A 27,246-nucleotide genomic window follows, 5' to 3' on the forward strand; every position below is an offset into this window, starting at 1 on the left:
ACAAACCATGAGATCATGACCTGAGCTGAAGTCAGACACTTAACGGACTGAGCCACCAGGTGCCCCTTCCTTTTTTTTTTTTTCCCCAAATGAGTTACAAAGTCGAAGAAGGTGGCAAATGCGTGGTTGGCTCTATTTAAATGTAGTCAGGCGTTTACCGAAAGCTGCAGCAGATTCATTTGTTTTCACTCTGGGAAAATTATAGAAGTTATACACCAAGAATGATCTCAACAATGTAAATGACGGAGGTAAGAAAAAGTCTGGAAGACAACTTCTGTAATACAGCCGGTGAGATTCTGCGGGGGCGGTGCTGAGACTGGGGGCAGTGTTTCCCTCTCCATACCTTTCTGTATCTTCCACGGGGTTTGAAAGGAACAGGTATTTTCCAGGGGGCTGAGCCTGCTGTCCGGCTGGGGCCCACGCTCATGCTGGGGGGCCATGGCATGAGAGCTCTGGGGGCTGCGGGTCAGTTCGGGCCCTCATGCTGTGGGTGCAGGCCGGCCCCGCGGCAGGGACAGCTCAGGGAACAGGGCCCAGCGCCCTTGCCAGAGCAGGTGCCGGGAGCGACAGCCCCCCGGCCTTCTGTGCTGCGTGCAGCGGGGCTGGCGGTCGAGGGAGCTCTGGCCGATGGACACCCGGACCCCCGAGGGGAAGGAGGCCGCGGGACCGCAGCGCGCTAGGCCCACACCGCTCCTGGGGATGGGGTCGTGGGGGGCTCCGCGGGGGTACTGCCCAATCTGCTCGCACTCTACAGAATAGAGCTCGCCTGCAGGGCCTGGCCGTGGGCGTCTCCTGTGTGGCTGACGCTGCCAGACTCCCGCACGAGGCCCACCATCATCGTCTGTCACAGCAGCGCCTCCCTGGGGGCCTTCGGGACGATCTCCCCCATGTGCTGCGGTGACTTCCCTTCCAATGACAAGGGGCCGGGCCTAGCGACACTGGCAACCTGCACAGCGTCACCGAGTCTGTGGAGTATGGGGTCTGGTCTCCTGGGGTCACCAGGCACACCGCCACGCTCCTGCTATTCCTGCTCCCACTGGATGTCACCACTCCTTTCTAGACCCAGGCGGACATGCAAGAACTCTGCCCCCACATGAGCTTTCTGTACGCCCGCGGCCACCAAACCCACGGTGCTGGGGAGAATAGCACCGCCTCGAAGCTCAAGGCCTCATTTCAGACCCTCAAGTCCTTAGCCCAGGTGCCCGCCTGGCCTGAGGGAAAACCCACCGGAGGGAAAACCGGGCCCGCTGAGTGGGCGTCCACAGCAGAGGCGTGCGGGGGGCACATGGGCCGGCGGTGCTCAGCACACTCAGGCGGAGGGCCTCGCCCGCGAGCAGACCTCTGGTGCCAGGTGGGCCAGCGTCCGGCTCAGCCCTTCCCAGCGCGTCCTGGGCCCAGACCCCCAACTCACCCACCACTCTTGGTCCTCCTCCCCGTCCACGACGATCACGTCCCCCTCGGAGAATGTCAGCTCGTCTGGGTTGTCGGCCACACAGTTGTAGAGAGCTTTGACACGCTTGGGCTTTAACTTGGTCTGCATCGAGCAGGGGGTGGGGCAGAGATTAGCATGGCAGGGGGGCTTCAGCTCCCGGGGCACTGGGTGGGGCCGCTCAGGGTCTCATCGGTCCCTGGGGTGCTGGCCTGGGGGCCCACAGGTGTCAGGATGGGCAGGGGACTTCTGCGAGGCCGGAGCCAAGGTCAGCAATCCTGGCCGAGCACGGAGCACTGGGGGCGAGGCGGCCCCGGACCTGTGCGGACAGAGCGGGTCGCCTCCATCCCAGCGCCGGGGAGAAGCCTCCCGCCACCCCGCCAGGGGAAGAGGGAAGGACCGGTTTCCTCGGAGTCGCCGGCTCCCTGCTGGCCGGAGCAGAGGCCGGAGAGGAGGGGCTCTTCCACTTACAGCCTGCGACTTCCTGGGCATGGGGGCTGGGGGCTGCAGGACCGCACTGCTGGACAGAGGACCCAGGGCTTCCGCTCCAGAGAGATCCGCTGCTTGGGGGCCAAAATGAACCAACTTCACCAAGTGCCCTCAGTTGTAACCACTGAGTTATAAACAATTAGTATAAATGCCGCAGCGTCAGGTCTAAAGGGCAGGTTTCCTGAGATTTTCTCATCTCCTGAGTGAAAAGTCTCGTAAAGGCCCAAGAGCCGTGTGACCTGCATGCAGCCTCTGTACCGCGGTGCATGTGAGCAGCACAGAGCGGGGCAAAGGCCGCCAGCATCTCCGCAGATTTCTAGATCCCCACCGGGGCCTTCCGGCCCTGCCCCCATCAGAAGGGGCCAGGATGCAGGACACAGCAGGGAGCAGCCTGTCTGCGGGGGGGACGACGACAGGGTGGCAGATGGGGCCCGACTTCGGCTGGAAAGGGCTCCCGCTTTCCCCCATGGGCCACGCGGCAGCAAACCCCAGGAAACGAAATCATTACCTGGTCCCCTCGGCTGGCCTTTGTTGATCAGCGGGGTTGACTTCTCAGCCCTAAAAGAAGGGGAAGGAGAGTTACTGATGTCTGAGGCTCCACAGCACGTCCTCTCTCCCTCCCCCCCAATAAAGGAACCTTCCATCTCATCTCAGAATCGAGTGAAGAAAACATGGCACTGATTTGACAGGCATTTTCAAGGAACCGAAAAGGTCTGACATGGGTCCCCCCCATCTGGCCTGTCTCGCCATTCAATTTCCGTCAGTGTCAAGACAGAGATCTTCATGTTGGGGGTGCCTGCGTGGCCTAGTCAGCTGAGTGAGTGACTCTGATTTCAGCTCAGGTCATGATCCCAGGGTCGTGGGATTGAGCCCTGGTGTTGGGCTCAGCACTGAGTTCAGGGCCTGCCTGAACTGCTTGCTCTATCTCTCTCTCTCCTCTGCCCCTCTCCCCCACTTACACTCTCTCTCTCTTAAAAAAAAAAATCATCATGCTGACCCCCTTTGCCCTCAGTCACGCCCGACTACAAAACACCCACGGGAAAGGCTGATCCTCTAAGACACCAGTCAGCAAGCCTTTCTTTCTAAAGGGCCTGACAGTAAATAGCTGAGGCTCTGTGGGTTATAAAGTCTGTTGGGACTGCTCAGGGCTGTCGCCACAGCACGAGAGCAGCCACAGGTGACGCACGAAGGGGCGTGACTCTATGTCACATGCTTTTTTATGGGCACTGGGTCTTCACATGTCAGGGCTCCTGCATGGTTTTGTCGGTTAAGGGTCCGAGTCTTGATTTCAGCTCAGGTCATAATCTCAGCTCAGGTCATGATCTCACAGTGGTGGGATCGAGCCCCACGTCCAGCTCTGTGCTGACAGTGCAGAGGCTGCTTTGGATTCTCTCTCTCCCTCTCTGCCCCTTTTCTGAGCTCTCTTTCTCTCAAAATAAACAAACTTAAAAAAAAATCTCCATGGGGCGCCTGGGTGGCTCAGTCGGTTAAGCATCCGGCTTCAGCTCAGGTCCTGATCTCACAGTCCATAGGTTCGAGCTCCGCATCAGGCTCTGTGCTGACAGCTCGGAGCCTGGAGCCTGCTTCACTCTCTGCCCCTCCCTCACTCTGCCCCTCCCTCACTCACTATCTGTCTCTCTCTCAAAATAAAGACATAACAAAAAAAATCTTCATGTATCATGATATAGACTTTTGTTTTTTTTCAACCATCAAAAAAAATTGAAAACCACCTTAGTTTATGGGCTGTACAAAAAAGGCACAGGGCTGCTCAGGCCTGGGGAGCAGTATGCGGACTCCTGCTCGAAGAGGGCAAAGGTAAGAAGCCAGATGTAGACCCAGGACAGGGTTGGCGGGGGGGGGGGGTGCTTCCTTTACAAAGAGGCCACAGCAGGGTCTTCTTTTCAAAGCGACCTCCAGCAGGCAGGTGACACGCTTGCCTCCATCCGAAGTTGTCTCGGAGAAAGCCCAGCACCGCCCTCCTGCACCGCCGCCCCTCTGCCTCTGCTCACAGCAGAGGAGAGAAAATGACTCCACGGAGCAGGTAAAACCAGGTAAGACAGCGCTAACGTACCCAGCAGCCCCACTGCGGACTTTCCTGTGAACCAGGGAGCCCGGGGAGGCCTCGGAGGACCCAGAAAGACCGTGCCCGACACCTCGCAGGGGCAGCCAAGACTGCCCGCTCTCAGGCCGCCGGGTGACCCTGGCAGCCGACTGGTGCTCACCTACAAGTTCAACACGGGGTCTGGTGTCACACAGAACAGCTCAGAAAGAGCAAGTCTGCAGGAGCTGCGGGGCAAGCGGGGAGCAAACAGAAGTGGGGCACAGACCCTAATGCAGGAATGAAAAGACGCTCAGCCTGCGGCCACGGAGGGCAGACGTGAGAGCACACGCCCCGCCGCGCGCTCGGTGACTCACGAGACTGCGTGTGTGCTGCCTGGGACAGGAAGGCAAGGACGGCCACGTTCTAGTTTAGAGCGAGATCTTACAAGGCAGCGTGAGAGAAGTTCTGAGGCCTCTCATTAAAAAAGTAGGTCTGAGGGGCGCCTGGGGGGCTCAGTCGGTTAAGTATCTGACTTTGGCTCAAATCATGATCTCGAAGTTCCTGAGTTTGAGCCCTGCGTCAGACGCCACATCCTTGCTCGCTCCCCTCTCTCTAGCCCTCCCCTGCTCGTGCTTTCTCTCTCTCTCAAAAGAAATAAACTTAAAAAAATATGTCAGAATGAAATACATTTACTTCCACTTTCTCCCAAGAAACAATTAGAAAGAACTTGAACCAGGAGCACCTGGTGGCTCAGTCGGTTAAACATCTGACTCTGGATCTCAGCTCAGGTCATGATCTCACAGTTTGTGAGATTAAGTCCTGAGTTGGGCTCCAAACTGGGCATGGAGCCTGCTTAGGATTCTTTCCCTCCCTCTCCCTCTCTGTCCCTTTCAAGAAAGAAAGCCAGAGAGACAGAGAGGGAGGGAGGGAGAAGGCAGGCAGGCTTGGTCGGGTAAGCGTCTGACCTCGGCTCAGGATCTCACGGTTCGTGAGTCTGAGCCCTGTGTCGGGCTCTCTACTATCCATGCAGAGCTCGCTTCAGACCCTCTGTTCCTCTTTCTCTGCTTCTCCTCTGTGTTCTCTCTCGCTCTCTCGAAAATAAACACTCAAAAATAAATAAATAAGCAAATAAATAAATAAAAGCAAGAATAGAGAAAACCAAAATTAAGGCATTAAAAAAACAATCAACGAAATGTCTCTGAACTAAAGGAGGCAGTTTATATCCCGAATGGCTCCATCAGCTACCTGGTGGCATGGATGAAGAAGGCCCGCCCCTCGGAGTCAGAGCCCAGCAGGGACAGGAGGCCTGACGGGGGTGCACCTGAGTGGAATGGAGGGGCGAGGCTGGCTGGGCAGTGAGAGCCCCAGCAGGATGAAGATGACCTCCATGTAGGCTCCCAGATCTCAGCAGGGAGAGGAGGTGTTGGCAGAGATGGGAGACTGGCCTCCGAGGGGTACTGATCAAGTAGGCCCAGGAGCCAGAGTTCTCGTCACGGGAAAAGGGAGGAAGGGGCACAGGAAGGGAGACTAGAATGGACCGAGCGGTGCTCTGAGAACCCTGCCTGGGAACCCTCTCCTGGGAGCCGGGGTCCACACCACTCAGTGCCACTGCGCCACCCCACGCCACCCTGAGTCTGGGCTTTGCCGCTGTCACCGCCCTCCAGGGCTGGGGCGCTCTCAGGGCTTGTTGTGGGGCCCGGGCACCATGACTGGAGGAAGCCCTCGCCACACAGAGAGGCCACGTACGTGCACGCTTTCTAGCCAACAGCCCCAGCTGACGGCCAGCGTCTACCCCAGATGTGTGGACTGGAGAGATGCTAGGAGCCTAACCGGTGAGTCACGTTCTGTGTGGGACCATCCCTGGCCTGGAGCCTTCCAGCTAGGGCCTCAGACATGGGGGGGGCGGGGGGGGGGGGAAGATAAGCTATCTTCACAATGCTGATCCGAATTCCTGGCAGAGTCCGTAGCAGAATACAATGTTTGTGTCTCACGTCAGTAAGTCTAGGTGTGGTTTGTTACCACAACTGAAATGGGAGATAGTGTGAACTCCTGGATTTCGACACAGAAATAGAAATACAGAGATAAATGTGTTCGTAACTAGAGATATGCATTGATGGACACCTATGTACCTATGTGTGTGTGTCCCCAGTTCTGACCACTCAGAGGGCCTGCCTGGGGGCAGGGACGCCCAAGAGCAATGAGCATACACAGTGGTCAGGCATCCCTGCTGCTAAAGAAGCCATTTCCCCCTGTAAGGATCCAGCTTGAGACCATGAACTGGATCCCCTGGGAAAGGACGTTATTTGGACAAGCAGCAAACCTTGAATGGGTTTTAATAACGGGAGGGTAGTAAGGTGTCCATGTTAATTTTCTCTCTCTTGCTTTTAAAGATTTTATTTTTAAGCCATTTCTACACCCAACGTGGGGCTTGAACTCACAACCCTGAGATCAAGAGTCGCACGCTCCACGGACTGAGCCAGCCAGGTGGCCCGCCATGTCTGGTCTGACTGCACTGGCCGTACCGTGTTTGTGCAGGAGAGCACCTCGTCTGTAGGAAATGCATGCCCCCATGGCAGGGAACGCGTGTGCGCAAGGCCACCTTGGGGGCAGGCGGCACACTGAACCCACAGGCCCAGCGTCTCGAGGACCTTCATTCCCAAATCCCCAGTGCCCGCACTGAACAGGAACCCACACGCGTTACATGGATAGAAGACACACATTCGTATGAAATTTGTATGAAAGCTTAAAAGTTCTTGATTCATTATTTTCCAGGCACTTACACCTGATGAACTCGTCAGGTGACACCTGAACTCAAACGTCACAGTAGAAGCACTGGAAATTTCAAATGTTTGCACAGAATTCCAGATGACAGTAACAGGGACACTGCCGCTTGGAAGCCCTCCAAGTGCCAGAGGCCAGGGCGGGGCCAGGCCGGGCCCCGAGGGGCACTTACCCGGGAGCGGGCCTCTTCTGCGGCAGGCGGCTGGGTGGCTGGGGCGGCAGGGGCAGCGCAGGGGCTTTGCCCAGGGGGACCCCGGACTGGGCCGGCTTGCTCTGCTGGCTCAGGGCTTCGATCACACTGGGCGTCTTTGCCACCGGAGGGGGTGGGGTGGGAGCCAGGGGGTCTGTGGGAAGAGAGGGAGGGGCGCACAGCCGGTCAGACTTGGTCCCAGCCCAGCTCTCTCCCCTGGGCTCCTCCGACAAGGGCTTCCCTTTTTCTATGATGATTTTGTGAGGAAAAAGCCCTGTTTTTATTGCAGATTGTTTAGAAAGCAGTGTTGGCAGGGAGTCCTTCCGAGCCTCCAGTGAGGGTTCAAATGTTTCAATGAGCCTGTATCTCCCCAGCTAGAAGTGCCTTGGGGATGCCACCACAGGGTCACGCTGTCTTCCCTGGGACCTGGAAGGACCTGGGAGGCCCGAGTCTGGGCCGGGGCCTTTCTGGGCCAGTCCTCTTTCTGCCTCAGCCGGCCCACTGGCCCTGTGCATTTTGCCAGGAAAGACCACCCAGGAGGCACTAACTCTGTGCCAACCCCACGGTCTGTGAGGGGGCAGGACAGAGACTTGGGGGGCTGAGGATCAGAGAAGTGACGTGCTTTCCCCGAAAGTCAGAAAGTCGGTCAGAGACGGAGTCGGGCCTTGAGCCCCTGGCCCCTTTCCCTGTTTCCCCCTGACACATATCGGTGCTGTCCCCGAATATGCAGGGTCCTCGCTGAGGCAGGAACTGTCCTGAGGACAGGACGGGGGCACCCAAGGAGCCTTCTGGTGCCACCAGCCCATGTGCACATGGCACTTTACTGCAGCTGGGGCTCGGCCTCTCCTGTTTTAGGGTACGTACTGCAGGGACCCACGTGAGGGAGGTCCGCAGAGCAGGGGAGACGGGCCCAGGGCCTGCGTCCAGGGCTCGCCTCACTGCTCCAGTAAAGACATTCTTTTCTCCAGCCCCGCCACCCTCCCCGCCCCGGGTCCTGGGACTTCCACCTATGCGTCGACATTGAAGAAAAACACATACCAGATTGTATCCATAAGCCTGTGCCCAAATACTGAGAAGCACCAAACGGCCAGAGGAAACGAAGCCCTGGGCTCATGCGTGACAGGAGGAAATGTGGCTGAAATGCTCGGGAAGACAGAAGAGGAGGGTGTGTGCGCCCCCCAGCCCGGCACTGGGTGCGGGACAGCCGGAAGCCTGCGGCGGGAGGGGCCAGGCCCCCGGCAGCATCTGTCTGCGGGCGGCCGCTTCGCAGCGCTCCCCACGCGGCCGCCGCCGGCACCCCCCAGCCATCCAGATCCAAAGCCCACGGCAAGAAAGGAAAAAGGAGAAAACGTACTGGTAGATGTCACGCGAAGAGGGGGCAGCGGTGGGTGGACGGCTGGCGGATCTGACGAAGATCGCTGCCTGCTTACACCGTCCACACTTACAGAGTTTGTCTTCCACAGGGCGTTAGCGGAGGAGGCTGGCTGAACTGCACACGCACGCACATGCACACGCACGCACAAGCACGCACAGGCATGCACGCGCACACACGAATGCACGCACAAGCACAGAACAAAAACAGAAACAGAACACCGCATTATTGATCCTCTCTCTCAGAAAAATGGCAAATATGACCCTTCTAGAATAGCTTTAAGACCACAAATAGAATACTGATTTTTGTTAAGAAAAAATTCTTGTTTCTGGTATCTGGAAGATGGACACTTCTACACACAGCAAACCAACAGTGCTTCTTGGAAAGTTATCAGCTGGTTTTCACAATCTTATGGGTTTTCTCTCCCTAATCGAGTACCCTCTGAAGAGGGAAGTGAGTGACCACAATCCTGAGCATCGCCTGCAGCCTGCAGAAGGTCGGCTTGCCCCTGCCCGTCCACCACGTCCTCCCCTGGCTGCCCGCACAGGGGAGCCCCTGTCCTCGGACTGCATGGAGAGACAGGTGACGGCTCCCCGCCTCCCGCAAACATTTCTGGCTGCAGGTCAGGTGCCAGCAGGAGGCTCAGCTGACATACCAGGGAGACAGCACTGCCCAGGCCACAGTCCTTCCTCTGCCCACGCAGACCACCTGTGCGGTGGACCCTGTCTGTCCCAGGTTGGGGCATGCAACGTTGGCTCCCTTTTCTGTCTGTTGTGTGGGCACAAGTGTGGACTAGGCCAAAAACAAGGGGGACCCTTTGGGGGCCCAGAGGGATAAAGTACAAGTATACCATCAAAGGAGAGTGTGAAGCTAACCACAGGAATAGCCAGAAAAATAATGAAAACCCTGCCAACCCTCTAAGACTTTAGGAGAGCAAAAAATAAAGATGAATGGTTTTTAATTCATTTCGCAAGACCAACAGAGCAAACTGTCATCTTTCCTCCAATGACACACAGTCAGTAAAAGCCACTAATGGGGTGGACGGACCCCATCACTGTGGCTGCAGCCTGGCACGAGGAACACATGTGCACAGGCTGTGGGGGGAGGCGGGGGCCCGACCGTGGCGGCTGCCCTCCACTCCCCGGCCCCTCCCAGACCTTGCGGCTTCTCTCCTGCCCAGGGACCGCCCCGACAAGCCCGGGGGTGTGGGCACGTAGGACCACAGGCTCTTTGGGGAGGGCAAGCAGGCTGTTTCTGGGGCCTGTCTGGGCAGTACCGGCTCTCCTCTTGGGGGTCTGCTCCAGTGACCCAGACCACAGGCTCGGCAGCCTTCTCTGGGCCTCCCTGAGGGGCCCCCTGAGAACTGGGGACAGGGCCGTGGTGGGGGCGGCTGTCATCCTCACTCCTCTGCCCGGGGCCACACCCCCCACTTGCAGCCCCTCCCGGAGAGCAGCTGCTGAACGTACGCGACGGGGACCGGCAGCGGCGTCCAGTAGCCGAGGTGCCGGGACACCACGGCCCCTTCTCACGGGAAGCCCTCCGGAGGCCACCGGCCACGTCTGGCAGCCCCAGCCCAGAGCGAGGCTGGCCACTTGGTGGACTGGCCTTCAAGGAGCTGAATGGCCGGTTGGGAACATCACCTAACTTCTGGGGGCCTGTCTCCATTTTTATGGAGATAGAAACCAGCATCTGCTGAGTCCAGCTCCTGGTGCCGTGACAGAACCAGTGACGTTACGTGGAGTGAGCTCTGGCACTCGGGCCCCGCAGGACACACAGGGGTTGTTTTGTACTTTTACAATCAGGTTGTGCACAGTTCCCCAAATTAGCACCTTTTTGTCCTTCACTTCCTAGGGATTGCAGCAATAAAAAGTAATCACAGGCATCACAAGCTGGCTGAATGCAGGCGGGGCGGGGGGAGATGAAACTGGAAAGAATTAAGGCAGCGGGAGGGAGGGTGAGTGGTAAAAGCAACCTAAAAGGAATAGAAAGATCTGCAGGAAGGTCACGTAGGAGCAGAGTCCTGAGCTGAGCTGCCCACCGCAGGCTGCCCTGGCAGAGTCCCTGTGCTCCCCAAGGGACACAGATGCTGCTGCTCTGCCCAGGACAAGGACAGAGTCAGAGATTCTGCCACCACCCGGCACCCTGAGACTGGAGAGCTCCTTAGGATGCCAATGACACGACTATGAGACACAAAACCCCACAGGTCATCGAGCAGGGGGCAAAGCAACTGCAAACATCCCACAGCAAAGCCCAGACAGCCCTTCGTGCACTGGTGGGAGCTACAACGGTTCAGTACCTTTGGCAATGTTCCGTGGGGGCAGGGGGGGTGCGCCAGCTGTGCTGGGGGCCGCAGGTTGGGAGGGTGGCGGGCTGCCGCTGAGGACGGCTCCATACGTCTCGTTCTGCAAGATGCTGGGCACAAAGCTTCTCTGCTTGTCCTTGGCCAGGCTGGCGGCGTCTCTGGCCAAAGAGGCGGCATTCGACTGCAGCTGGTTGGACCCCAGCTGGTAGAAGCTGACGGGCCGGTCTTCTCGCCGACTGGGGCTGGGCTGCAGAGGGGTGGCGGGCAGAGGTGTGTGAAACACGTGCACGCTAACTTCTTGGTCATGGTGCCTTTTTGGCTCAACTGTTACAGGAGAGCTGCAAGGTTTAACAGTCCACGTCTCCTAACAGAGACCTACACACACACACACACACCCACACCCATCCATGATTTATAATTTACATTTACTATTCCTGGAAAGACTTAATATACGGGCGATTTCACTCTTATTAGCCGGAGCTAACTGAACCTAGACCTGAATTTTCACCGCATTTCCCCTTCGAACACGTGCTACCAACTGAGCGCCCAGCTACAATCAGTCCCTAACAGTTACGTGGCAAAGTCGGGGGAGATCAGGGTTTCCTCCAGTATGAACGGGCCTCTAGCGATTCCTCTAACTCAAGAGTCAGCAAACCCACGGCCTGTGGGCCACCGTCTGCTTTATAAATAAAGTTTTATTAGAACACAGCCATGTCTGATCATTTACAGTTGCTTTCAAGCCACCCTGCCAGAGCCGAGCAGCTGCAGAAAAGATGGTGATAGCTCAGGCCCACAGGCCTGAATATTTATTACCTGGCCCTTACAGTTTGCTAACCTTGCTCCACCTCAAGGTCATGTGCATGGAATCATGACTTGGGTGATTCAGATCTAATTCATTTTAAATGTCAGCTTCATTGTAACAGCTATGATCTTGAGCAAATAACTTAACCTTGCTGACCCTATTTCTCCTCTGTCCAATGGGGAGCACTCTGTTTCTCTGGCACAGAGCCAGCGGAGCAGACAAAACGTTGGCTGACCCCTCCCCCCCCTCACAGGACCACCTGCCCAGTCAAGGCTCTGGCCAACCCAATGGCTCGAACTCAGCTCAGCACAACTGGATGGTTCGTGGCTCTTTACACATTTTAAGTTCAACAAAGCCCACGGCCGTATGAACTATACCCACGTCTGCTGGAAATACAAAGCAGGCAGACAAGTGTTAGCACTCGCTGTGGGACTTCTGTTTAGATTCTGTGACCTACTGTGTTCTGTTCCCACAAGAACGGGATGTGTGCACTCACTCTGGGGCCGATGTGACCGATCTTTTTTAAGGTGGTAAGGACAACACTGGTCAGCTCTTCTCACTTTGATACCGTTTTGCACCTAAGTCAGTGGAGAAGTTTCTTATCCGAAGACAAAGCAAGTGAGGATGTTAACTGCTCCGTATGAACAAGGACAGTCCAGGAAGTTCCGGAAATGCCGTTTATACATGTAATCAGACGTGCTCAGTGCACATCGGAGCATTCAATAGAAATCTTTACATGGAGGGGAACTGGGTGGCTAGTCAGCTAAGCGTCTGACCTTGGCTCAGGTCACGATCTCAGGGTTTGTGAGTTTGAGGCCTGTATCAGACGGGTTCTGGGGGTCAGCACAGAGCCTGCTTTAGATCCTCTGTCCCTCCCTGTCTGTCCCTACCCCACTGGTGTGCGTGTATGTGTTCTCTCTCTTTCTCTCTCTCAAAAACAAATAAAACATTTAAAAAGAAAAAAGAAAACATTACATGGCATTCCCCACTAATTTCACAGCAGCGAGGAGTGTGGGCTCTGGAGTCCGCTGGAGTCGGACTGGCGCTGAGACCCGTGTGAAGGTGGAAACCTGCCAGGAGCCCCCAAGTGTGCAAGACACCGTGTCATGAGCAGGGAGCTGGACTCCAAGTCAAGTGCCCTCAGTCTGACCCCATGCTGGTCTCTAAATACTGGCTTCACTGTGGCTGAGTTGACTTCTCTTGAAGATTCCATGACCATGATCCGAAGATTCCATTGGATAAAGAAAAAACTGCACCCACATCTCTAAAGTAAAGGTCACTTAATGATTCCAGTTAAGATTTTCACGACTGAGGAGTGGACACAACCCGCGACACTGGAGGCCCCTGGCTCTTTATCACGTGCACAGTGCAAAGGCTTCCTCTAAAACCCTCTAGATGCCACAGCCCCCCCATTTCCTTCCCTCAGCTCAGGTGGTGAGCAGCCAACGCTGACGACACAAGGAACGTTCCCTTGAATCATCGTTCCTAAGAGCTAGGACACAGGTGGCAGCTGTGGGAAGTGTGAAACCAGAATCCTGAGATCAATGGAGGCAAAATGTGAACTCCACGTCTACAAAACTGCTCCGTGCGCAGATGAGACGCTAGGATCCGCGCTGCTCGGAACGCAGCCCATCGGGGCAGCCCCGCGCCGGGCACTGACCTGCAGCTTCTCATCCACGTCGTCGTCACTCTCATCCAGGTCTTCGTGCAGCAGTCGCCACTCGTACTCGACGTGGACGTGGGAATTAAACCTTCCCGACAAGGCCTGGGTCAGCTGAGAGGACGAAGGGCTGTCGGTGACGCTGCGCACAAGGCGAGCAGCGCTGGGCAGCATGGGGCGCGGAGCCCCCGGGATGAGGCCGGCCAACCAAAACCCCCCTCCCTGAGACACAGAGGACCTTGGAAATCTCACAACCTCCATTCAGTGTTCTGTAAACTGTAAAGTGCGGTGGGCAGCCAGGGCTATCTGGGGTCTCAGGACGGCCCGCAGACACTGACAACCACACGCAGGAGCAAACTCAACAGAGAACGGATGTTTCACTGTTAACCGACCGTTCTCAGCAGCCCCAAAGATTCAGCCTCAGAGAAAAGGCTGGGAACGACTATTTTCACAGTGCTCTCAAGGAACACACAGCAAATTCCATTTTAGATACACAAGAGAGACGCAAATCCTTTAGATTCAAGGTCTTAGCACGTTAGTGCTTCATTTCCTCCACAGCCAGATAGTAGCTGTGTGACCTGGGCAAGTTACTTAGCCGTTCTGTGTCTGTCTCCTCGTCTGTAAAACAGGGATACGAGAAGAAACCGCGTCATAGGCGGCTATCAAGATTAAATGAGTTAGTGGATATCAACGACTTTGAGCTTCAGAGTACGACGCTAATTCTTGCAACGACCTTTTAAACTGGGAGAGCGGACTCCACGTTACAAACAAGAAAACAGCTAGTGAGTCGGCACTGGCGTGACGTTCCCAAGTCACGGTGGTGCAGCCCTACTGGGAGAGCCCAGCAATGATCTGCATGATTCGGGGCTGGGGAACCAAGTGAGAACGCCAGCGCTGGATGCCGCTGCGAAGGGAAGAGCTGGTGGCTTCCCGACGCGAGACGAGCCGAAGCCGTGGTGGCCCCCGATCTCTGCTCCCTGTGCCCCACATCAGGGCCGGGACCACTGCCAATGTGTCCACCCAGCAAATGCCCACGGGCGTTCCGAGTGTCACTACAAGGGGTGGCCGCCTCCTCTGTGAAGACTCCCCACTGTGCTTGCTGGTAGCTGTCCCCTCTAGGGTCCACACCTTGCAGAGGGTCAGGAGGGGCCCCTGGCCACGTCCACACCAGGTGGAGACTCACCAGCTCCTCACAGTGCTCGTGCCGGAGGCGTCTGGCGATGTCCAGGGGCGTCTCTCCTGACTCGTTAGCTAAAAGGCAGGGCAACAACGGAGGCGTTGTGACAAGCACAGGGAAGGCCAGATGACCGGGAGCACAGAGCAGCAGCCCTCAGCGGCAGTGAGCACGACTCCCGAACCCCACGGGAGCTGGGGCAGCGGGCACAGAACCGGCCTCGTAACCGCGCAGACCTGCGGCGGGATGCAGCCGGGGACACGGAGGAGACAGTCTGAGCAGGCCCTGCGCTCGGAGCTGAACTCCTTGAGGTTGTGCATTTTCTTCTAAATAAGCCTCTACCAATAAGGTTTGATGAATTAAAAAAAAAAAAGTTGGGGGCACCTGGGTGGCTCAGTTAAGCATCTAACCCTAGATTTCGGCTCAGGTTATGACGTCCTGGTCGTAGGATCGAGCCCTGCGTTGGTTGCTGGGTTCCATGCTGGACAAGAAGCCTGTTTGAAAATCTCTATCTACCCCCACCCCTGAAATTAAAAAAAAAGGAAGAAACTTGACTCAAGAAGGTGTGCGCCTTCCTTGTGTTCTCTTTGCTCTCTGTTCAACAGGTCTTCAAAATCACTTCCTCCCAACGCGTCACCACTGCCTGACCCTGGGCCGGCCGCCAGTGCGTCAGGGCCCCGGGTGGGAGGGAGAAGGCCCGCCTGGCGGATCAGGGTCCCTCGTGGAGGAGGCTCACTGCCACTCGAGACAGTGGACAGTGTCTCCTCACCGCCCCGTAAACCTTCACCCTAGGCCCGGAAGAGACCACACTGGATGCCAGGGCTGTGGGGGTGAGGGGGTGTGGGGGTGGGGGGGTTGGAACAGGAGGCAGGAGGGCGAGACACCCCAATGCTTATTCAAATCACCTCTGCATGGGTGGCGTCTGCGGGGCCTGTGCTCTGCCTCCCATAACCTATAAAACACCTGCCAACGACGCCAAGTCTATGTATCAGAGGAGGGAGACTTCGGATCAACAGGGGGACCAGGCAGCCGTGCGGGGCAGGCAGGGAGAGGGCCCCGCCTTCGGATGGCTGGCCCTGCAGAAGGGACACCGGCTCACCTGTCTCGATGGAGGCCTTTCCCCTCAGGAGCAGCTTCAGGCACTCGGCGTTGTCCGTCAGGCAGCAGTAGTGCAGCGCGGTGCTGCCCTTCCCCGTCTGCTTATCCAGGTTCCCACTGGCCAAGGATGGAGACAGAAGAAGAGAAAAAACAGTAAGCGGCAGGCCAGGGGGCCAGGACTGAGCGGGGGACTTCTCGGAATCCCCCGAGTCCTCCACGTTGGGGGGACTTGGCGCCGTGCCCTCTTGTGCGTAGGAGGTGCCGTGGCGTCAGGCCACTGGGGAACTGGCCATGACAGCGGAGGCCAGAAAGGGACAGAGGCACCCGTGCTGCCGAGCAGCGGCCGAGGGGGTGTGTCTGGCCTTCCCCAGGGCCAGTCCTGCGCCGTGGTACCTCATGCGTCTCTGTTATGCCGGCAGATGGCGGGGTCTGTCTGGGTCGTGGGCAGCCTGTGTGACTTGCGGCCCTGTCCCACAGAAGGCTGGGACCCCCTTTCTTTCACCCTGTTACTGCCTCTGTTGTTGGGAAGGGGAAGAGCCACTTTCCAGAGTCCAGAGAACAGAAGTCCCCCCATGGCCGCTGTTCCCGGGCTGCCCTGGCTGTCATCACCAGGAGGAGGGACAGTGGGGTTTGCGGCCCCTGAAAGGACAGATGGGGATAGTCACCAGGAGGTGACATCCACTGCTCTCCTCAGGACGGAGCCCGCAGCATTGTCAGTGTGAAACTGGGCCTCCTCTCTGACCTCTCCCCTCTTCCTGCTGCCCTCCTTCCGTTCTGGAAGAAAGGAGACCAGGATATCCCTTCTCCCGCTCTGAGAATTTCCACCGGGGGACAAGGGCGCCCCTGAGCTGTTCCATCCACGGTCCGCTGAGGCGCTGTGACACGCCAGGCGCTGGCCGGCCCCAAGCCATGTGTCCTCATTCCCCGCCCAGCCCCCCAGGAGCAGCAAGGAAAGGCAGAAACAAAAAATGTGACCTTGCTGTCCCACTGTGCGATTTTCCACTCCATTTGGAGCCACTTCAGGGGCTTCTGACCAGCACCTCCCCCGCCACATGCCCCAAACTATGACCAGGGAGTCAAAAGACTCCTCGATGGGTGTTTGGGGCTGGCCTGCCTCCCCGGGGCAGGTGATGCCCCAGAGTGAGGTGGGATGCGCCGAATAGCCGGCCTCTGTAGCACACACACGCACAGGCATGGACACGTGCACACACATGCACATACACACGCACACGCACATACACACGCACACGCATGCACACATTCTTTAAAGGCGACTTCTAATCACAATATAGAAGCAACTCCTGAAACCAGACGAGAGGCCCGCAGCCCAGCGTGCAGTTCCCACCCTCAGCTAAGGTGCGTGATCAAGTGTGGATCTGTGCGTCCCTGTTACCGCTCCCCACTGCTCAGGGCACCCTGCCTGGGTCCCGTGAGACACTCACAAGGGACGTGAGTGGGGGAATGGCCCCGTGCATAGGGGTGGTTGCGGGGGCCACAGACAGTCTGCCTTCCGGGGCCCGGAATTCGGATGTATCCTCTGAGGTCCCCTGAGTCCCAGGGTCTCTGTCTCTGCATTGTGCGGTCTCAGCACTGGCCCCTGATGGCTCCCTTCCTGTCCCACAGCCACACAATGATCCTTCCTCCGAAGCTGCACAGAACACAATCGAACGCCTCCCCTAGCACGGACCGCCTACCTGTTCTGGACTAGAAAGTCCACGATGTGGAGAGAAGTCCGGTCCACCGACCTGACGGCAAGATGCAGGGCGGTCTCATCCGGCTCCTGGAGACCAAAGAGAAACGTTCCAGAAGTCCAAGGGTGGCATTCGGTTTTGTGTTCACTGTGAGCAGAACTGCATCTCTCTTCTGAAAGCCTTTTATTCTTCCTCTCAAACGGCTTCTAAGACACGTGGTGCCCCCGCCCAGTCTCCACAGCCAACTCTGCCCCCAGGACCATTTTGAGACTGGTCTTCCTTTCTCGACAGAAAGGAAGGAGAAATTCGGGGCTTTCATCTCAAAGGTCCCTCAATCTCTATATTCCTATCTCTGCACCAACAACATGAGGTGTTGCCTACAAGTGTCTGTGTGTGGGGGGGTCTTCCTCCAAAGACCCCGGGAAGGTTCCCCAGGCCTCCTGTGCCCAATCTTTTATACCTGCTCCCTGGATAAACATAAATGCTTATTTTTAAAACAGCATTAGAGTGTTTCGTTCTATGCTTACAGATAAGGCCAGCAGTGCTGACGCCCAGACTGTCTTCAATTTACACTAGAGGACACATGACCTCCACTGCCTTCTCGGAAGGAGTTCTGGGAGATGGGCGGAGGACCAGAGGAGGCTGGTCTCAGGTGGGTGGGTGGGCGAGAGAGCTGGGGGCAAGGAAAGATCCATGGAAGGGAACCCGCCTGCCTGGCCGCTCCCCCCCAATCCCCTGGCTGGGGCAGCGCTCTGAGTATGCATGCTGGGCTCGCTCTCGCTCTCTCTCTCTCAAACCCTGGACATCAGGCTCCACAGAGCACGTGCTTGGCTGCTAGGGGGTAACGCCCGGCATCCTGCGCCTTCCTTAGGAGGCTGAGGAGGTTTCCAGGGAATGGGAGTGTGTGTCTACGAGGTCCCCCATGGAAGAGAGTCAGGACACCTGCCGAGCTGCGACACTGGGAACCCATTTCCTATGGACTCGCCCCTGACAGTGAGGTCCCATGCCACCTCGAGTCCCCACCCTCGCAACAAGGCTCTCCCAGCAAACCGGGGGACGTCCCTCCTCCTCGTGCTCCTTCGGGGAGGAGGGCGCGAGTGCAGAACAGGCTGGGGCCCCTTCCCAGGGAGGCCTTGGGAGCTGCCCTGTGCCCAGCGGCTGCAGACGCTCCCTGCTCCCGGGAGGGGCTTTCCGTCCAGGGTTGGCATTGTGTTTTTGGTTGAAGAAAAAGAAACCGCCAGTTTCTTCCCCAGAACTCAATGCCGTCTTCTTTCCGAGAATTACGCCACTGGGTCAGCACCTGGGATGACACTGGCCTGCCGCTTCCCCCCCCCTTCTTTCTTTGTTTTAAAAGTAGCAAGCCACACTCTTACGTGTCCGTTGGCCAGCGGGATTTTTTCTGTGAGATCCACGCCATCAGCGTACGCTTGGAGTAATCCAAAAATGTCTCTGGTCTTGACGGCCTCACAAAGGCTGTGGAGTTTCGCTGCATTATCCGCATGCTTTCTCCTTGCGTACTTCCTCTCGATGTACTTGGCAGTAATGTAGTCTTTCCTGGCGTTCCTGAAACCAAGCGTAACCACCTGTAAACGAGGGGCCTCTATTCAAACACATCTAACCTGCAATCGTCTGTAACAATTGAAAAAAAAACAATCCTGCCCACACCCCCCTTGCACGAAGCGCTGTAGGGAGAAGGGAGTCATCGGCTGTGTGATCGTGGCCGGGCCCGTGTCCGGGGACACCTAGAGCACGAAGACCCTCCAGTTTCCAACACAAGAGGCTGTGAGGCCTGGTGCAGGGTGCCTGGGTGTGGCTCAGGTGCCAAAGGTAACTGGCCAGGTCAGGCGGGCTGGGAGGCCCTCCCTGACTGTGATGACAGTGTTGGGATGCCTGGGGGGCTCGGCTGGTTGAGCATCAAACTTTGGCTCAGGTCATGATCTCCCGGTTCATGGGTTCAAGCCCCGCATCGGGCTCTGTGCTGACAGCTCAGAGCCTGGAGCCTGCTTCGGATTCTGTGTCTCCCTCTCTCTCTGACCCTCCCCTGCTTATGCTCTGTCTCTCTCTCAAAATAAGAAACATTAAAAAATGCTTTAAAGCTGGAGAGCAAGAAAAACAGTAGCTCCTGGTCAGGAGGACCCTCAGCATTTTACTCCCAAGACCTTAACCACACAGCAGCTGCAACAATAAAAACACATAGACAGGACTTTTGAGAGATACAGGAAATACGAAACGCTCCCTGTGGCGATCCAGTGAGAAGTGTCGGGAAGCAGCCCAGACACCCATCAGCCAGTGAGGGACGCACACACGCGGCCGCGTGCACAGCGCAGCACTGCTCAGCCACACGAGGAGCGGAGTTGGGGCACAGGCTGCGTTGTGGCTGAGCCCTGAAAACATCGTGCGAACGGAAAGAAGCCAGACAGACAGACACACAAGGCCACACACTGTATGATCCCATTTACACAAATCTGCAGGGACAGAAAACAGAGTAGCAGGGCTGGGGGTGGGGGAGGGGTAAAGGAGTGGAGGGTGGAGCAGGTGATGGTCAATAGGCACAGTGTTTTGTTTCAGGGGCATCGAAGTGTTCCAAATTGTGATGGCTGTACTCGGTGAACAGGGTGAACTTTACTGAATCTCCATTCATTTATTATTATTTTTAAAAATGTTTTACTTTTTTCAGAGAGAGAGAGAGAGAACATGTGCATGCATGTATGCGTGAGTGGGGGAGGGGCAGACATAGAATCTGAAGCAGGTTCCAGGCTCCGAGCTGTTAGCACAGAGCCTGATGTGGGGCTCAAACCCATGGACTATGAGATGGTGACCTGAGTCCAAGTCGGCCACTTATCCAACTGAGCCTCTCAGGTGCCCCTGAATTTCCATTACCATGGGTGAACTGTATGGTATGTGAATCGTATTTCAACAAAGTTGCTAAAAAAAGCACGTCAGAGAAAACGAAGTTCCACTGACAATACAAACACTTAGCTTTAGCCAACAGATGACAGAGAACGACCCAAAGGGATTGGTCCCCTTGCTTCCTTTCTGAAAAGTGTGAAGGACACTGAAATGTCAAGAAACTGGGCAGGGGAGGCTGAAGGAAAGGCCAGGGCCCGGCGGCAGCTCTGGGAGCCTGCACAGTTCAGAGCCCGGGCGCCTGGTCAGACAGCTGCTCACACGGGCTCCACCGCTTCCGCTAGGGGGGACGGCGGGCAAACCTCTCCTGTGACCACAGCTGCTCATGGAGCTGTCGCAGGTCACATGATAGCCCAGCATTCTGGAAACGCCAGCTGTAATGACCACAGCAGCCTGTGATGAGGCTCAGGGACTGCTCCTCCCCATTCTGCCACCGGGACCGGGCCACCCGCGTCTACCATCACCATTAGTCAGCCACTGAGCCCCTCGGGTCAACATGGTGGGCCCCGGGGGGCAACGCAGGGCCTGGGAGTGGGCAGGCCAACTCCAGGCTCCCAGGGGTGGGGGCTTCTCTCCTCTCCACTAACCACCTGACCTAAGACACTCACTGCCCAGGGTTAAGTGGACGCAGCCTGGGCTAAGTGTGCTGACTGAGGTTCCATGTGTCACCTCACAGACGCACACCCCTGTGCTCACAGGTCGAGCCGAGACGTGCAGTCTCATTTGGTCCTCACGACAAACGCTATCAACTTTTTTCGCCTCCCCCTTGTGGAGAAGTAAACTGCAGCCCAGCCAGGGGGCACAGGAGTCTGCTTCCTCACACAGCGGCAAGCTCCCTGAAGCCAGCCCTGCTCTCCGGTCCAGGTTCTCCCCAGGGGTCCTCCTAGCACATTCTGGAGAAGAGCAACGAGCTTAAAGCAACACATAGTCGGCCTGTGTTCGGGACAGACCTCTACTTCTGAAGGACACGCCTGCCTGAGGCCCTCAATCACAGAGAAGGAACAGCAATGCCTCCATAAGCAGACATAAATCTGCCTGCTTCCCTGCCCACCTATTCCTAGCCCCCCACACCCACCCACCCCCAAATCCAAACTCTGGGGATTCATCGGCCACCAGAGGGCCTCCGGCTTCGCTGTCAATAGATTTATCTGCAGATGGTGTGTTGTCCTGACATAAAGCCAAAAGCATACACTCCTTTTCCTCTGCAGGTAAAATATCAGCTTATTTAAACAGCCACAGGGCTGGGACTTTCTCTTACTTGTTGATTCATTATGTATGCAGTGAACCACCATAAGCAACACACTGCATCGGGAAATACAAAATTCAGGAAGATGTGATCTTTTAGAGAAATGGGTGTAAATACTTTGGTACGAAATGGGATGAGATGTTTTAAAATAGAGCCAAAGGCTACAGGAGCAGAGGGTCCGGCGGTTAATTTCACCCGAGCAGGTGTGCAAGTGGGTGGCATTTGCCATCACACTGGCCATACACCCCCATTTGGGAAAACAGGGAGAGCACTAAACTTCCTTCTCATTTGTGCCAAGACTGGCAGCGGGGGGCGGGGGGGTGCTTCAATGCAGACAAAACGTTCATACTGAAGGATTCAAAGCAGATCACGTTCATGTTTTCAAATCATCTAGCCCCAGAGTAAACAAATTCTCTGCTTTTATAAAGCATCCCTGGTACTTGGAAGACATGACTTATCATATGGTTTGTTCAAAACTGATCAATATTACAGCAATTCGGGAGACTGGCACCTTCCCTCTAGGTCAATTAGACTGTAAATAAACCTAGTATACAAGACCATGACATTTCCTCGGTTAAATGGGATCTTCTAGCAATCCCAGGAAGAGGTGGCTCCCCTCTGGGTAACTCTCCAATTGAAATCTAAATGGAGGGATGCCTGGGTGACTCAGTCAGTTAAGTGTCCAACTTCGACTCAGGTCATGATCTCTCGGTTTGTGAGTTTAGCCCCGAATCAGGCTCTGTGCTGACAGCTCAGAGCCTGGAGCCTGCTTCAGATTCTCTATCTCCCTCTCTCACTCTGCCCTTCCCTCTCCCCTCTCACTCAAAACAAACATTAAAAAAAAAAATCTAAATGGGAGTACTCGAATTTCTCGGGGTATGCGGGATTGGCGCCTAGTGTTCACATGGCCTCTGCTACTGCCCACACCCAGTGTGAGCCAGCAGAGCTGCTACTGCCCCTGGGTCCATGTCCACCTCGCCACCCCACGGATGATCATCCCGATGGTTCTGCGAGTGGGTGAGTGCTGTCCGAGAGTTCAGTGCAGCTTGCGAACCTGCTAAGGTCCTACGTCCTATACTGCCCGCCTCTCCACATCTGGGTAAGAATTCAGATTTGGACCTCAGATCTTCACGCAGAGAGGACAATAACTTAGCCTTGTGCCTGGTATCCAATCCCCCAGAAATGCCATAGCCAGCGTCTGCTATCGGACTCCGACAGGAAGCGACCCTAATCCAACACCAACCGAATGCCCGTCGCAGATACCAGATGCCTGACAGGGTGTGTGACGGACACAGAGTGTTCACGCCCTGGGACGTCTAGGCTCTCTTACTGCGTCGTGACCTCCCCAGATGCAGAAGAACACAGATTCTCAGCTTCCTAAAGTCAGGTCGCTACAAACTGGTTACAAACACCTACAAGGGCCTGAACTCCACCTGCTGTGTGTAAAACCGCTCCCACAGCACGGTCCCTGGCTCCTCACGTGCTGTCCTTTAAGTGAGATCTGTGCCATCCATTCTCTCTCCACTTCTTCTGAGGGCAATGCTGTCTCTGAATGAATTCTTCTACTCTCTCATCACCGTGTTCTCATTTCCTCCTCTCCTGCCGGCTCACTACGGCCCAGACTCAGTACTCGAATAGTACTCGAATGCAGGTGCTGGGTCTTTGTCCCGGGGACACCCCCTCTTCCTCTGTCGGCCCCACTCTGCACGGTTTGATAGTGGGTCACCACCGCTGGCCGCCGGAGCAGATACGCCATCCACCGCCCGCACCTGCTGGTCTGCCTCCACCCACCTCTCGAGCCCAACGACCAGTGTAAGCCGGTGATTTATCTTCCACTTTGATAATACTGGCAGGAAAATCTCCTGTTAGCTCTGCCCCATTGGGCCAGCTGGATGCGTGAAGCACAAAACTTCTTGGTCAGGTTTTGTGTCAAAAGTAAAATAAGAACAAAAAATTTGTATTCAAGAAAACAGTACATTCTGGACATCTGCAAGGACGCTGGGCCAGAAAGTGATACACGGCTCAGAATCTATCCAGAGAGGGGCGTCTGGGGGCTCAGTTGGTTAAGGGTCCAGCGTCAGCTCAGGTCCATGGGTTCGAGCCCCTGTGCTGACAGCTCCAAGCCTGGAGCCTGCTTCAGATTCTGTCTCCCTCTCTGTCTGCCCCTTCCTGTCTTGTGCGCTTGCTCACTCGCTCTCTCTCAAGAATAAACAAACATTAAAGAAGTTTTTATAATCTATACAGAGAGAAGGGGACAGAACTCCCCTGACGCAGAAGGTGAGGGGGACCCACATGCCGACAGTGACACTCGTCATCCCTCCTTCACAGACAGAGGGGAGCGGCCAAAGCTGCCTTCCTGCGGCCTCTTCCTAAGAAACCCTGCCACACCGAGTTTTTATCTGGATCCCAAAAAAGGTGACTTACAACCTCCCCAAAAACCAGGGTGGTCTATCCCCTAAAGGGGCAACAACTTAGACACCCCAAACCTGTCATCATCCTGCCTCACGGGGCTTGGGTACAAGGCCAGGCTTTGCTCCGAAAATGAGAACAGGCAGGTCCATACTTACATGTCGCTGCCCGGGTGGGGCTTGACCGAGTCCTCAGCTGGAAGGCAGCACTCCATAATCTCATTGAAGCCTGCATTCCCGATATTCTTGGCAAGCTGCGAAAACAGAAGTCAATTTCAGGGCACTCAATTATTAATACACAGTACTCATGCATCTGATGATTTATTTAATGGCCACTAAGAAGTACAGCAGTCAAGTGGTTTGCCATTAATAAAGATGGACAAAACCCAAACTCCAAAGACACTCATAAAACTAGAGATAAGCCACAGGTCTGTGACAGAGAACTGTTCTCATAAGTGGTCCCCTGGATAGAGCACCCACTTCTGGATAGGAAGGGGCAGTAACCTGGTCCAATGCCAGTTTTCATCCTTATCCACTCCCCCCAAACAAACCTGTGCTCCAACTGAAACGGACCTATGAAGACCTATTTATGCCAGCCAGAAGGTGACTCAGTACAGTGGAGGGTGCTGGGCGAGGAGGCCAAGACTCAGGTTCCAGGCATGGTTCTCTTTCCCGGCTCTGTGACCGCACACAGGTCAGTTTACCTGAGTTTTGATTTTTCACCAGTAAAACGGGGGTGATATCTACCTTGCCAGGTTGTAATAATAATAAAGTGGGAGAATTGAGGTGAAAGCGTTCTGTAAACTGAAGCACAAAATTGGACTTATTCCCAAGGTAAAGTCCTCACTCAACACTCAACCTTCCTATTCGTTAAAATTTAAATGAACACATTTTAACTGATGTTTCCTGAAAGCGAGGCAGCGTGTTCGATGCAGCTAAGACAGGGAGACAAACGTCACGGCTTGTCTTAGGCACAGCACGGCAGCTGGCGCTCTCCTCAGCGGACGCACAACGCTGAGTGTCCAGGAACCCCTTAAAGGCAGGGCTTTAATCATCTAATTGGAGCACCCTGCCCAGCACCTGCCAGAGATTGGCTTCTTCTGGGCTGGGTGACACAGAACTGAATGGCAGCCCCCCCGACAGGGCTTTGGCGAGAACAGGTATTTCACCTTCCATGCTGAGCATGGCACGAGGGGGCCATGGGATCTCTGAGACTTCTATTCTCGAGCAGTGACGCGGACACGGGTCACCGCGGAGGTTCTGGGAGCTAAGGCGGCAGTGAAATGGGATTGTGAGGGATGCCGCAGGACAAGGGACGTGGACACCTAGTAACTACCCGATGTGCTTCCTAATTTTACCGTCCTTGGTAAAGTGAACAGTGTCCTAGACGGCTCAGAGCACCAAGCACTCACCAGCCCCACCTGGGTCCTCAGTCCTGGCCTGGCGGCCGGAGGCCATTGTCAGATAACAAAACCCTGGGGCGGCCTCACTTTGGCTTCCTCAAGAATGAGGCCGGTGGCCAGCCACGTCAGGTGACAGTGCCCACGTACCATGGAACGAATGCCCTCAATGGCTTCTTGGATTGTCAGCGTCAGATCCAGGACTGAAGCTCAGTATCAGTGGCCCTGTTCAGAGCCAGGCATGGCCGAGTGATCCCATCTTTCAATACAACATGGACACCGTCCCCTAGCCAGGCCATGTCGTTTCTCTTCGGAAGGTAAGGGACAGAACCAGCCACAGTGCCCCTCTGTGAGCAAGGGCCCCAATGCCTCTGAGTCTGTGCTAAGCAGATGGGAGGGGAGGCGTGAGGAGGAGAATTCCCCGGGAATCGGCTGTTTCCCTTCTGCTTGGACTTGGCTGGTTTGCTAGGGGGCAGCTGGTCCAGGGAGCCACCGAATCTGTGCATCATACTTGCCCAGTGCAGAGAAATGTGCCGCCTCACAGTTCTGCCAAGTTGCAGTGAATATTTCGGCCCACAGAGAACTCCTTTAGAATCACTCAGGCATTTGCAGATGGAAGCTGAGGGGTTATGGCGAGCAAACATGGGTCCCAGGGGGACAAGGGGACGGGAACCAAGGAACTGGCAAGGTTGGTGTTAAGCAGCCCCCAACACACGCGCCCCCACTCCAGGAGGACTCTCTGGGGCAGACATGGGGCCAGATCAGATCTCGGAGGGTCTGGGGCACTTTAAGTGCTACATCACTCAGCACCGCAAATCCCAGCCCCTGGTCAGTCTGCACATGCACACCGAGTCCTCAGACGCGCTCGGTACCGAGCATGAGACCCGGCCCTCTTGGGGAGAGCTCTGAGCTCAGTCTTTTTATTCTTTTTTTTTTTTTTTAAAGTTATTCACTTATTTTGAGAGAGCACATGCACCAGCAGGGGGAAGGAAGAGAGAGAGAGGGGGAGAGAGAATCCCAAGCAGGCCTCATGATATCAGTGCAGAGGCTGATGTGAGGTTCAATCTCCCAAACCATGAGCTCATGACTTGAGCCGAAATCTAGAGTTGGATCTTAAGTGACTGAGCCACCCAGGTGCCCCAGAGATAGCTCCGTCTAACGAGACAGAGATGAATAGAGAGAAATGCCTGGTGCGGGGGGCCGGGAAAGAAGTCCATACTGAGCACTGAGTACAGAGATGGAACAGGTGTACGCCAGCAGGCCAGTCAAGTCGCCCACGATACCACACACCCTGCATGGGACCCCGTGTCCCTCTCCCTCACTGCATGAAGGCACCTGAGGACAGGGACCAGAGTCGCACGGTTCTGGAGACCCTTTGCACTGATGTCTGCCGGGGCTGCGGAGCCAGACTGAGACCTTAGACTTTACCCAAAAATTGTTTTAGTGTTTGGGGTGAGGATGGGGAAAACCTCCTGCCCGTTTCCCCGTTTCCACAGGGAGGGAGATCTAGGGCGGTGACATTATTCCCTGCTCTGACGCTCCCCGAGGGTGGGCAAATGACGGAAAGAACTTCCGTGGCAGTGGGCCTCAGCCCCCCCCCCGCGTCCACGGGCCGCCACACTCAGGGCCGGGGGCTCCTCCTGCCCGAGCCGGGGGCTGTTCCCACACCTGTGAACCTCATCAACCAATCTGGCTTCTTGCAACAACAGATCAGACTTTTGATCTCTCAACTGGCTCCGGACCTGTGCAGGGAACTGGGGTGTTATTTCCTGGGCCCCTCACATCCCACAAGTGGGGAAGACTAGAGTACATCTGTAACGTACACACGGGGAAGGCCCAGGGCGGTGAGGGCTGGACCCCAGAAGGGAGAGCTGAGAAATGCAGTGGGCTTTAAATGCCTACCTCCAAAAATAGGAGCACAGAATAGTTCTCTGGTGTACATAGGAAAAAATTATGTTTTCACCTAAGCCTTTAACAATTCTAGTTTTGACATAATTTATGAACTATGTTACCTCTTAGTAAGTAATACAGCTATAATTTTAAAGTGTTTTATATGTGCATGTTTTAGTGTTCAGTTTGTTTCTGATGGGGTCTGTAGTTAAACAAAAATTCTGAGACGTAATTTAAAAAGAACAGGTCACAGGCTCTGGGGTGTGATGGTCTGGAGCATAAATACTGGCTTTACTTCTCTGGCCTCATTAAAAAAAAAGTGTTTTTTAAAAAAAAACTTTATTATTTATTTATTTATTCATTTAT

At 55.6% G+C, this 27,246-nt stretch overlaps 1 protein-coding gene across 1 annotated transcript in view; it reads right to left on the minus strand.

The window, feature by feature from the left end:
• The window catches only part of ASAP2 (ArfGAP with SH3 domain, ankyrin repeat and PH domain 2), a 115,538-nt gene that overhangs the window by 3,082 nt on the left and 85,210 nt on the right, over positions 1–27,246 (minus strand). The window contains exons 19-30 of the mRNA XM_029938575.1: positions 23,750–23,844; positions 18,403–18,592; positions 17,033–17,118; positions 15,340–15,455; positions 14,250–14,317; positions 13,067–13,180; positions 10,599–10,851; positions 8,285–8,419; positions 6,913–7,084; positions 2,427–2,476; positions 1,901–1,992; positions 1,412–1,534 (exon numbers count right to left, since the gene is read on the minus strand). Of these exons, the coding sequence (XP_029794435.1) occupies positions 1,412–1,534; positions 1,901–1,992; positions 2,427–2,476; positions 6,913–7,084; positions 8,285–8,419; positions 10,599–10,851; positions 13,067–13,180; positions 14,250–14,317; positions 15,340–15,455; positions 17,033–17,118; positions 18,403–18,592; positions 23,750–23,844 (1,494 nt within the window). The remainder of the gene's footprint in view (positions 1–1,411; positions 1,535–1,900; positions 1,993–2,426; positions 2,477–6,912; positions 7,085–8,284; positions 8,420–10,598; positions 10,852–13,066; positions 13,181–14,249; positions 14,318–15,339; positions 15,456–17,032; positions 17,119–18,402; positions 18,593–23,749; positions 23,845–27,246) is intronic.

This window comes from Suricata suricatta, chromosome 4 (assembly GCF_006229205.1).
Source record: "Suricata suricatta isolate VVHF042 chromosome 4, meerkat_22Aug2017_6uvM2_HiC, whole genome shotgun sequence".
In the NCBI taxonomy this organism is placed as follows: Eukaryota; Metazoa; Chordata; class Mammalia; order Carnivora; family Herpestidae; genus Suricata; species Suricata suricatta.